Source organism: Mustela putorius, unplaced genomic scaffold (genome assembly GCF_011764305.1).
Source record: "Mustela putorius furo isolate JIRA1106 unplaced genomic scaffold, ASM1176430v1.1 tig00003942_pilon_pilon_pilon, whole genome shotgun sequence".
NCBI lineage: Eukaryota > Metazoa > Chordata > Mammalia > Carnivora > Mustelidae > Mustela > Mustela putorius.
Window position 1 is genome coordinate 14,189,931 of NW_025422087.1, and position 13,239 is coordinate 14,203,169.

The window sequence follows — 13,239 nt, forward strand, 5'->3', positions numbered from 1 at the left end:
TGGTCCCTGTATTTCTAACGTGAGTAAATAGTTTAAAAAGAAATTTCCGTGCAGTTTTTGGAGGATCCAAATTAAGAGAATTTAACATCTGAACAAAAATGAACAGGTCTTCAGCCTCTGAAGTACTGTAGTCAGGAGTCTGAAGGAAGCCTTTCTTCCTGCGGTGGATTGTTAAAGTAGGCCGAGGGCATAGCAGGCGATCAGCTGCCTGTCTCACCTGAACCCAAAGAGTTCCTGGAAGACTGATCATCTTATTTCTATTTGCCAACTTATCCAGTATAATAAGTGTACCTAGATGGACAAGATTTGGCCCAGAAGCTCAGCCTTCATTCCTAGAGCGTGCGTGTCGTGGGGTGGACTTAGGGACGGCGGTCATAGTGTGTGCATGTCGTGGGCAGAACCAGGGATGGTGACCATGCTGCAGGAGCGCCCAGGACAGTCTGTGGCAGGAGTTCACTTGTGATCCTATCAGATGAATAAACAATGATGTTCAGTGACAGCCATTTCTGTCCAGCGTGTTATGTAGGCTCTGTAAAGCCTGTGACATGAAAAGCATGTCCATATACCAAAGTAAATTAAAAGGAAGAGGTCAATAGTATGCATAAAGTGATCACTATCATTTCATGGTTGATCTTTTTCACTTTAGAAACCAGATGCTCTATCGTAGAGGCAGATAATCAATTGGAGACTTAAGATTCATCTGAAACCTCTTAGGTATTACCGAGTTTGCTGGGAGATCTGACCATTTGTCAGTCAGGTCCCAAACTTTGACCATAAGGACTTGAAAGGGCTCAGTGCAGGTGGTTGAAATTTTGCTTTACACATGATCAGTGTCTGTATTTAGTTTTTAGCAATTTCGGAATGTCACCGTTAAGTGAAAGTTCTTTCTTCAGCATAGAAACTTGATAGTCCTGTAGCTCCTCATCCACCTTTGGATGAATACTCCGTATCAAAAGGCAAGCCTCCTTCTTACCCTGATAGTGAAGGCCATGAGGAGCTGACTGATCCCACCATTCTGACAGCATCTTTGGCAGATGATGAACACTAGTCCCTTTGCTCAGAGTCCCCACTGAGCTGCAGTACAGAACATAAGGATTAGGCACCACTCTTTAACCCCATGGAGTTGACATATGAAAACAGTGGTAGATTCTTCTTTCAGGGATAAAAGCAATTAGCCCAGCTAGTTAGTTCCACGATGTGGGAATGAGAAGCCCTCTGAGTGTCTGTTTCAGTGAGTGAGCCTGGAGATCTTGCATCAGGATCTTGGCCTCTGGGAACTGGTAGTCCATGCCCATTGGAAAGAAGGCCTGTCTGTACTCCACTAATGTGTTTTGAGAGCCATCTATCTTCATGGCCATAGAGCAAAGAAAGAGAAGCCATGGAAATCTTGGGTCCATTTGGATTACATCCTCTCAGATAAATGTATCTCGAGAATTATTGCAAAAAGTAAAAATGTTCACAGAATGAAGGAACAGTTGGCATTAGTCCAGAGAAAAGAAAGCTGGGGGGGGTGGCTAATGCCATCTGCTCGTGGGTAGAAGGTGCTGTCAGCTGTTCTTCCTGTGGGCTACAGTTAAAGGACACACACACGGTGACTAGAAATTTCACGTGCAGAACGTGAAATGGTTACAATGGATAAAGCCCACAAAGGGTCCTGTCGTGCGGGTCAGGGTGCGTGATCTCCGGTCAGAGCATCACCGGCCTGGGACCAGGTCTCTAGGACCTATGGTGTGCATGTTCACGTAAGTCTTGTGTTGTAAACACATCAGGAGTCATTCGTCCGGTGAATATTAATGAGTATTTTCATTTTAGATGTTTCAGTACGAAAATGAAATTAACGAAATCTCGGCCTCTGCCACTAATGAAGCTGCTCTTGAGAAAATGCTGTTTAAAATTATCGATCAGTGGAACACAACGCCGTTACACTTAGCTGTTCATCAGTCAGAGACAATGTCCATCCCAATAATTTCATCCATAGACGACATATTAACTCAGTTAGAAGAGTCTCAGATGATACTCGCAACAGTTAAAGGATCTTCGTCTATCGGGCCCATTCGGGTAAATATTGTGGCAAAGGGAAACTATTGTTAATTGTTCACAGTTTTATTTAGCACTTTAATTTTTTTACATTTCATTAACTTTTGAATTGTATAAATCATCCACATACTTACATAGAAATGACAATGAATGTTAGTAGTTTAGATACTAGAAGTAACTTCTTATGGAAACATTAATTGTCCATGAAAAATTGTCATAAAGTTCCATTTGAGCAGATAAAATAAATTTAGATCATATAAGAATATTACCCTATAAACCATGACTTCCCAACACTGCCACTGTGGCTAGAAAGATCCACAGTTTGAGCAGAGCCCCTGCCTAGCCCACTGCCTGTGCTTCATTTTCATTGCCTGTGCTGTTGCTCCTAAGGGTTAAACCTAACCTGCGTGCCTGTGTCCCTGCAGTTACTGCAGGGGGGACAGTTGGGAACCGAAGCACAGGGCCAGCTGTGAGCTGGCCCACGTGGGCTGCCCCACGTCCAATAACATTGCCAAGAATCATTTAAACACTTAGAAAACTCAAGAAGATATGTATACATATACAAATACATAATAGTAAAGTTACCGTAATTGATAGAGAGAGAGACATGTGCACCCATCAAATGGAATTCATGTTATTTGCAAACACACAAGCATTTAGGGAAAATGTCAGTTAAGTGAACCTTAGGAAAAAACTCAATAAATTGCAAAAAAGGGATGAGCCAAATAGACTGTATTCTCTAACCACATGTATTAAAATAAAAAATAAACATCAGAGAAACAGCAAAAAAATAGATAACAGCAGAACTATCTCACACACACACATACACACAAGCACATCCATTGGAATATACAGGAAATAAAATTTAAAAATTTTCATTAAAAATAAACAAAAGGAGAGGATCCTAAATCAAACCCTGTCACAACTGGCTTAGAGCCCCATGAAAAGGAAGGGTTAGAACACCAAATGCCTTCATTCCAAAGTCAAAATGAATGTAGTGAGCACTGCACTGGGCATGCTTCAAGAACAGCACACACAGACTCCCGCGTCTAGCAAGATCCACGAGAGGGGCAGGCACATTGTCCTGCTTGAAATACCGGAAGCAGAATGGAAGAAATAGATGGAACTGTGATTTGCAGGACACTTGACCTCAGACTTGGAACGATGAGGACCCTTGAGAGATGGGAAACAAACAAGAGGAGCCCCATGGTTGCCCCAACCTGAGTGTGCAAGCCTCGGTTGGTGGGGACAGGCGGAGCTCATCCAGCCACAGCCTGGCAGACCCCCTGATAAGAGGACATGTTCTGAAAGTCCCAGGAGGCAGAGAGGCCAGAGCCCGCAGGGCAGAGTCCCAGAGAGGGCAGAACCCCAGAGAGCTGTGGAAGCTCCCTTCTCAAGGACTCCACAGCCCCAAGTGCTGGCATATGAACTCAAGGAACTCCCTGAAGCCAGGGGTATGACCAGTTGAGAGGCTCTGAGGGAACCATTTACACAGGGCTGGGAATAAGGCCCATGTCCATCAGCCGCAACAGGAAGACTGATTTGTGAGCATTATAGATGGAGCGCTTGAAAGGATCTTGCCGCAGTAAACTAAATGCTGCTCTAACATCTTAGACGCAAAACCCCAAGTGATAAAACTGTTTGTAAGTAATTTAACAACACTTAGAACAAAGTCCAAGAATATTTATAGGAATACAAAAAAAGGGGGGTGCCCGGGTGGCTCCATTGTTAAGTGTCTGCCTTTGGCTCAGGTTGTGATTTCATCGTCCTGGGATCAAGTCCCACATTGGACTCCCTGCTCAGTGGGGAGTCTGCTTCTCTCTCTACCCCAAACCCCCACTCGTTTGCACATTCTCTCTCAAATAAATAAAATATTTTTTAAAAAAGGAATGCAAAAATATCCAGTACCCCACATGATAAAAATCATAGATCTGGAATCCAACCAGTGTTGATCAGACATTCAAAGAATAGAGTTTGTCATAAAAAGAAAATTTTACTGAAGAAAACTGATCCAAAACTGACACAGATGTCAGGATTAGACAAGGACAGTGAAACAATTATTTTTTTTAAAAGATTTTATTTATTTTTTGACAGCATGAGCAGGGGGAACAGCAGCGGGAGAGGGAGAAGCAGGCTTCCTGCCAAGCAGGGAGCCTGATGACGGACTTGATCCCAAGACCCTGAGATCATGAGTGAAGGCAGATGCCCAATTGACTAGGCACCCCTGAAACAAGTATTTTAACTCTATGCCATATTTTTAAAAGTAGATACATGGAAGATAATACAGACCAAATATAAATATGAAGACCAAAGTCAAATTTCTACAGATGAGAACTTTAATATCTGACATGAACTATACACTAGATGAGACTGATTGCAGAGTAGACATTGCAGAAGAGATTAGTGAATTTAAATAATTTTGAAAAGAAGAAAAAGGTGGAAAATCAACACTACCTGATTTTGAGACTTACCACCAATTTTATATTAATTTAAAGATAAAGATAGAAAAATTGAACAGAATAGAGGGTACAGAAATAGACCCACATGTAGATGGACACCTGATTTTCAACAAAACTTTAAAGACAATTCTGGAAAGAAACTAGTCTTTTTAGAAATGGAGCTGGCAAATTGGACAGCTGCATGCAAAACAAATTTTTAAAAACCCTTCACACTGTATCTTGTAGCATTATAAACTTTAACTCAAGAATGGATCGTAGGCCTGAATGCAAAACCTGAAACATCAGAAGAAATTTATGAAACACTGAGAAGGAAAAAAAACCAAAATTTTTGTGACATTGGGCTAGCCAGATTTCTTCAGTATGACACCAGAAGAATGATCAACAGAAGGATTTCTGTTAAAAATTTAAAACTTGTGCCCTTCAAAAGACACTATTAAGGGGAAAAATACGAGCCAAGACTGGAAGGAAATACTTGCCCGGCATGTATTTGGTAAAGGACTTGTTTCAAGAATATATAAAGAATTCTCAAAAAAACAAAAACAAAAAAAAAACAAAAACAAAAAAACAACAAAAAAAAAACAACAAAAAAAACCAATAAACAAATGGGCAAAAGACTGAAGCAGACATTTCACCAAAGAAAATATCTGGATGGAAAATAAATATACGAAGATGCTTCACTTTATTATCCATCAGGGGAAGGTTTAGAATCCCAGTGAGGTACCACTACACACTGTATGGAACGCCTGAAAAGATGGATCAGCCCCATTGTTGGCGAGGATGTAGCAGAACAGGGACCTCTCGCAACGTTACAGTCTCTTAAAAGGTTTCTTAAAAGTTAGAAGGACAGACCTACCACATGATGTCGGCATTCCACTCAAAAGTCTGTGCTGACACCTGGATATTGAAAGCAGCTTTATTGGTAGTAGTGAAGGGCAGGAAGCAGCCCCGGTGCCACCTGCTGGATGACAAGCGTATCACTGCATCTACACCGCGGGACACTACTCAGCGTTAAGAAACAAGAGTGACACACGCTGAGTCGTGAATGATCTCAGAATAACTATGCTGAGTAAAGATGTCAGACCAGAAAAAGAGTCCACACTGTACAGTTTCATTCATAGAAAGTTCTAGAAAATGCCAACTAAGCTTTGGTTTCAGCAGGTGATCAGTGGCTGCCTAAGGATAAAAATGGGCAGGGGCTAGAGGAAGGGGCTACAGCAGGGCACAGGAAACCTTCCAAGGTAATAGATATATTCATGATCTTGGTTGTGGTGATTGCTTCACAGAAACAGATGTCAAAACATGAAATCGTGTATTTTTAAAAGTGCCATCTTACCGTATGTCACTTATACCTCAATAAAGCTATTGAAACATAGAGTAGATTTTAAATAGGGAGACACATAGCAGGAAGGAGACCTAAATGGGCTATACATGGCTCCCTTTGAGGGGCCCAAGTTATGGGATGGCCAGTTTATTGGTTTGCAAGGATTTTAGGACTAATTGATTTTTAACCATTTTCCTCTTACTTTAATAAACATACAAGTTGGGAAAAGATTTATATCCAACAATCTTTTTTTTAATTAAAAGAATGAAGAAAACCTGTAAGTACTGATGTAAAACCTCTCTAAAACACAATGAGATTAAAAAAAGAAGTTGCAAAACACTGTGTACAGTATAGTTGCATTGATGTAAATGATTAGAGATATTACATGTCCTTAAGTACAAAAATATTTAAAGAAAGGACTGAAAGAATATACATACCAAAAAAATATTTGTTGAAAATATTCACAGCTACCCTGCGATCCAGCAATTGCACTACTGGGTATTTACCCTAAAGATACAAATGTAGTGATCTGAAGGGGCACATGCACCCCAATGTTTATAGCAGCAATGTCCACAATAGCCAAACTAGGGAAAGAACCTAGATGTCTGTCAACAGATGAATGGATAAAGAAGATGTGGTATATATACACAATGGAATACTATGCAGCCATCAAAAGAAATGAAATCTTGCCATTTACAACAATGTGGTTGGAACTAGAGGGTATTATACCAGATGAAATAAGAAAAAGACAATTGTCATATGATCTTACTCATGTGGAATTTAAGAAATAAAACAGAGGATCATAGGGGAAGAGAGGAAAAAATAAAACAAGATGAAATCAGAGAGGGAGATAAGCCATAAGAGATTCTTAAGCATAGGAAACAAACTGAAGGTTGCTGGAGGGAAGGAGGCGGGGGATGGAGTAATAACTGGGTGATGGACACTAAGGAGGGTATGTGATGAAATGAGCACTGGGTGTTAGATAAGACTGATAAATCACTGACCTCTACCTATGAAACTAATAAAACATTATATGTTAATTAATTGAATTTAAGTTTTAAAAAATAAAATAATGCATATGTTAAAAATATTTGTATGTTATATAATAAAATAGAAAATTGCATGTCTCCCAAAACTAAATATTATAATTAGATTTACATTTATTTATCCTACCCTCTATAACACAGTGTATGTCAGTGACTGATAATCAGTTTAGACGTCAGCATTTTTACTAAAATATTTAGTTTATTTTACTAAATGAATCTTTAGATTTTATGTATGTGTTCATCTTTCAGGATCTTGTGGATGAGTGGGAACAGAACTTGACTCTCTTCTCTCACACTCTTGAGGAATGGATGAATTGTCAAAGAAATTGGCTTTATCTTGAACCAATCTTTAATTCTGTAGAAATACAAAGGTAAAAAAAAAAAAAAAAGCCTTAAACAGGTTTAAAAAATGTATGGTGGGTATTTATTGCCTATAATCCCTGAGAAGTCATTTTTTCAATAAACGTTCTAAAATAATCCACCTTTGGGCACAGGAGGATAATCTGAATTTTTTTCATGAAAGATTGCAAGCATAATTTTTTTTGAAAGTCCTGTTTCTCAGTTATTGGTATAAAACTGTGAAGGACTGGGAAAGGAGTGTCAGGTCAATGTAATCCCTAAACCACAATACTGTGTGTCTATTTAGCTCTAGAATATTAGTGTGGTTTTGATATGAATAATAAATGTGCTTTTAGTAACATTCATACACGAATGGTAGTTTCTTTGGACCATGTGAAAGAACAGAGGTCCTAGATAGTTGGTGAAAAGTGTCCCTTTTCTTTTTATTCAGAGCCTTCAATTCATTGGCCTCTCTTTAAAGCGGTCTTAAGAGTGTGTAAGCTGTGACACATGTGTTACCTGGACAGAATTTGGAGTGTTGACCGTATATCACACAAACTAGTCTAGGAGCCATTCTCATATAGGGTAGGAAGTCCTAGAGTGTGTATTTGTAAGGTGTATTAGAGAAGATAATAGGAGACCTTGAATATCAGGTTAAGTGTTATAAATTTTATTTTAGGGGCAAAGGGGAGCTAGGAGAGGTTCAGAAAAGAAAACTGTTAAGATGCGAGCACTACTTTGCAGGGTTCAGATTATATTCCTGCGTCCAAAGGTGGATTATTTTAGAGAGTTTATTGAAGAAATGACTCCCAGAGGTGAAACCACATACCTAAGGAATGTATCCCTTGCGGTTATAACAACTTACTGCCTTAAACTTAAACTTCAACATTACTCTTTCCTAAAGATTTCTTAATTGATGGACAGATAAGACTCTTAGTTCCCAATGTCACCAAGTTGTTCTTCACGGATTCGTGAGAGAACAAAGGGGATTCTCAATGAAGGGTTGCTGGAGTCCTGTACAAGAGTGCTAAGAAAAGAAGACATGAGTTTATAATGGACTTGCCTTTGACTAGTAGAGAAGGATGGGGGCTCTGCTACCGGGGGCAGGGGTGTAAAAAAGGGGAAGAGGAAGAGAGATTCGTTAGCAGGGAGACTTGTTTAAAGAGAATGTGTGAAAGAGGATGCTGCCCGTTCCCTCCCGCCATGCTCACTGTGAGGTCACACCAGAGCCTCCTGAGAGTGTTGGGAGGGTGTCCAACAGGGGGAAGTTGTAGGCTCCTCCCTAGCAGGATTTTTACTGTGCTGAAGACAGTTTTAGGCCCATTGCCCAGAGTGGGGACTGGGAAAATGGCGGGGCTGGGGGCAGAGGGTGAAGGTGGCTCATGGAAGAACTTGACATGTATTGCCCTGGGGTTTGGGGCATTAGAAACTAGGACTTGCCTCTTCTCTGGCAAGCTCTGAAGCAGCTTTTAGTAGCAGAGCAGAGAAGTACAAGAGCACACAGGCGGACCACTGGTTCTCAACCACAGGTGCTGTCGCCCTCGAGGGCACATTAGGCAGTTCTCATGCCAAAAATGGCTTCTTCAAGAAGATCAGTACCCTCTTCTCAAGAAGCTCTCTCCAGATCCCGTGTCCTCTAGAATTTTAGTAACCTTTGTTTTATTTCATTTCCTAGGACTCAGGTCACTTTTACTTTATGTACAACTTGTATATACCTATCTTACACCTCTCAATGAGTATAGTCTTGTTAAATGATGGACGCAGGTCTGATTTATTCTAGTATTGCCTACCATACACATCACCACACATAATAAACACTCCAAAATATCTTCAACTAATGATGAGCGAAAATAAAACATCACAGCATTTTAAAAATTGAACAATAATCTGTGGAAATTGCATTTAGATTACAGATTTTAATTATGGTACCTTCAAAAGATAAAATTATCTCTAATTTTCTTTCTAAAGGCAGCTGCCAGCAGAAGCAAAACTCTTCTCTCATGTGATTTCCATGTGGAGAGAAATAATGTTAAAAATACAAAACAAACTGGATGCTTTGCAAATAACCACCTCTTCAGGTGTCCTTGAGATTCTGCAAAATTGCAATGCAAGTCTGGACTATATAATGAAAAGTCTGGAGGTAAAACCATAACTGTCGTTAAAGTGGAGAATCAATCTTCAAAAGGGAATGTAATGGACAACAGAAACACTTTGGTGCAGATTTTCTTTCCTCTGGCTGTCAACAGTATTTCCAACTCTTGCCAACTATAGGGTTAATGAAAAAAACTACCAAAACGAAAAAAAAAAAAAAGTGCATACACCAATCTAAATGGCCTTAGACAAAATAACAAATTTTTTAAGTGCCTGGGTTTCCTTATCTTTAAACTGGGAATAATGGTAGTGCCTACCTGGGGGGGCTTTATGCTAAATGAGGTAATGCACTTAGAGCACAAGAACTGATACAAGGAAAGTACCGAGTGAGAGCTAATTATTCACATTAGCACTATGGTTGTTAGAAAACTGACAAAATCAGCAGAAATTGAAATAGAATAGTTTGATGATTTTATTTTCTTTTAAATCTGGTATGGTTAACATAAAGTGTTAGGTTAGTTTCTGGGATACCATGTAATAATTCAACAGTTCTGTCATTATTCGGTGCTCATCAAGGCCCCTTCACCTATTTCCCCCTTCCCCACCACCCCCTATAACCTGCAGTGTGTTCTCTGTAATTATGAATCTGTTTTCTTGGTTTCTCTATTTTTTCCCCTTTGCTCATTTTTTTTGTTTCTTAAATCACAAATAGGAGTGAAATCATATGGTATTTGTCCTTCTCTGACTGACTGACTTTGTTTTTACATTATACCCTCTAAATCCACCCGTGTTGCTGTCAATGGCAAGATTTCATTTTTCTTTATGACTGAGTAGCATTCCATTGTATATACACACCGCATCTTCTTTATCCATTCCCCATGTGAACCCTTAGGTTGCTTCCATAATCTATTGCAAACAATACTTCAGTAAACATAGGGTTGCATGTATCTTTTTGAATGAGTGTTTTTTATATTTTTTGGTAAATACCCTGTAGTGGAATTACTGATCATATGGTAGTTCTTTCAGTTTTTCAGGGGCCCTCCATACTGTTGTCCACAGCGGCTTCACCAGTCTGCATTCCCACCAACAGTGCACGTCAGTTCCTTCTTTCCCCACATCCTCACCAACACCTGCTGTTTCTTGTGTTTTGGATTTTAGCCATTCTGAGAGGTGGGAGGTAATATTTTGTGATTTTGATTTGCCTTTCCCTGATGATGTTAGGCATCTTCTCATGTATCTATTGACCATCTACATGTCTTCTTTGGAGAAATGTCTGTCCATGTCTCCTGCCTGTTTTTTAATTGGATTATTTGAGGGTTGGTATTGAGACATATAAATTCTTTATGTGTTTTGGATGCTATCCCTTTATCAGATATGTCATTTTCAAATATCTTCTATTCAGTAGGTTTTTGTTTGGTTTTGTTGATGGTTTCCTTTGTTCTGCAGAAGCTTTTTATTTTTATGTAATCCCACTTATTTTTGCTTTTGTTTCCCCTGACTCAGGAGACATATCTAAAAAGAAGCGAGTATGGCTAATGTTGGAGACATTACTGTCTCTGCTGTCTTCTAGGATTTTTATGGGTTTAGGTTTTCACATCTAGGTCTTTAATCCATTTTGAGCTTATTTTTTATGTGTGGTGTGAGAAAGTAGTTTCATTCTTTTGCATGTTGCTGTCCAGTTTTCCCAACACCATTTGTTAAAGCAACCATCTTTTTCCCATTGCATATTCTTGCCTCATTTGTCAAAGATTAATTCACCATATAATTGTGGGTTTATTTCTGGGCTCTATTCGGTTGTATTGATCTATGCGTCTTATTTTTTAGAGAGGGTGAGCATGAGTGGCAAGGGCGGGCAGAGGGAGAGTGAGAATCCCCAACAGGCTCCACACAGTGTGGGGCCTGACATAGAGCTCCGTTTCATGACTCTGAGATCATGAGCTGAGCCAAAATCAAGACTTAGACACCTGTCTGAATGAGCCACCCAGGCTCCCCTCTATGTGTCTCTTTTTGTATCAGTGCCATATTGTTTGATTACTACTGTTAGGTAATATATCTTGAAATCTCAGACTGTGATGCCTACAGCTTTGTTCTTCTTCTTCAAGATTGCTTTGACTTTTGGGGTTCTTCTGCAGTTCCATACAAATTTTAGGATTGTTTGTTCTCATTCTGTGAAAAATGCTGTGGTATTTTGATAGGGATTGCATTAATGTGTAGATTGCTTTGAGTAGTATAAATATTTTAACAGTATTTGTTCTTCCTGTCCATGAGCATGGACTATCTTTCCATTTGTTCATGTCATCTTAAATTTCTTTCATCAGTGTCTTATAGTTTCTAGTCAGAGTACAGGTCTTTCAACTGCTTTGTTAAGTTTATTCCTAGATATTTTATTATTTTTTGTACTTTTGTAAATGGGACTGTATTCTTAATTTCTCTTTCTGATCCTTCATTCTTAGTGTGTAGAAATACAATGGATTTCTGTATGTTGATTTTATATACTGTAACCATACTGAATTCATTTATCAGTTCTAGTAGCTTTTTATGTATAGTATCATGTTATTGTGCAAATATCCTTACCAATTTGGATACCTGATATTCCTTTTTTCTTATCTGATTGCTGTGGCTAGGACTTCCCGTACTATCTTGAATAAAAGTGGTGAGAGTAGACATCCCTGTCTTGTTTGGCTGTAGAGGAAAAGTTCTTAGTTTTTCTGCATTTAGGATGATATTAACTGTGGGTTTTTCGTATATGGCCTTTATTATGTTGAGGTATGAGGGTCTTTATCAGGAATGAATGTTGTACTTTGTCAAATGATTTTTTGTGTGTTTCTTGATAGGACCATATGGTTTTACCCTTTCTCTTATGAAGTGATGTATCATGTTGAGTGATTTGCAAATATTGAAGCACAGATGCATCCTGGGAATAAATCCCACTTGATCATGGCAAATGATTTTTTTTAATGTATTGTTAGATTCAGTTTGCTAATACTTTGTTGAGGTTTTTTGCATCTATGTTCATCAGAGATATTGACCTACAATACTCTGCCTCTATAGTATATTTCTGTGGTTTCAGTATCAAGGTTATGCTGCATAGCCTCATAGAATGAATTTAGAAGTTTTCATTCCTCTTCAATTTTTTGGAATAGTTTGAAGAATATGTATTAACTCTTCTTTAAATGTTTGGTAGAATTTGCCTGTGAAGCCATCTGGTCGTGGACTTTTGGTTTTGGGGAGTTTTTTTTTTTTTATTACTGATTCAATTTCATTGCTGATAGTCTGATCAAAGTTTCTATTTCTTCTTGATTCAGTTTTGGGAGGTTATAAGTTTCAAGGAATTTATATGTTTCTCCTAGATTGTCTCACTTGTTAAGCATGTAATTTTTCATAATATTCTCTTATCCTTAGTATTTCTGCAATGTCAGTTGTTATTTCTCGTCTTTCATCTCTGATTTTGTTTATTTGAGCCCCCACTTTTTTATATGAATCTGGCTAAACATTTATCGATTTTGTTGATCTTTTCAAAGAACCAGCTCCCGGTTTCCTTGATCTGTACTATTGTGGGGTTTTTATTTGTTTGTTTGTTTTGTTTATTTCTGCTTTAACCTTTATTATTTCCTTCCTTCTACTAGTTTTGAGTTTTATTTGTTCTTCTTTTTCTAGTTCCTTTAAGTGTAAGTTTAAGTTGTTTGATATTTTTCTTTGTTGAGGTAGACCTGTATTGCTATAAGCTTCCTCTTAGAACCACTTTTGCTTCATTGCAAAGACTTTTGACCATTGTGCTTTCATTTTCATTTGTCTCCATGTATTTTTTTTATTTCGTGTTGGTTTCTTGATTGTTCAGTAGCAGGTTATTTAACTTCCATGTTATCTGTGCTCTTTTCAGATTTTTTCAAGTGGTTGATTTCTAGTTTTATACCACTGTGGTCAGAAAAGATACATCTTATGACTT

At 38.5% G+C, this 13,239-nt stretch overlaps 1 protein-coding gene across 1 annotated transcript in view; it reads left to right on the plus strand.

Moving 5' to 3' along the window:
* Positions 1-13,239, plus strand: part of DNAH14 (dynein axonemal heavy chain 14) — a 333,925-nt gene that overhangs the window by 96,427 nt on the left and 224,259 nt on the right. Inside the window, exons 21-23 of the mRNA XM_045069521.1 lie at positions 1,813-2,058; positions 7,113-7,234; positions 9,171-9,342. Of these exons, the coding sequence (XP_044925456.1) occupies positions 1,813-2,058; positions 7,113-7,234; positions 9,171-9,342 (540 nt within the window). The remainder of the gene's footprint in view (positions 1-1,812; positions 2,059-7,112; positions 7,235-9,170; positions 9,343-13,239) is intronic.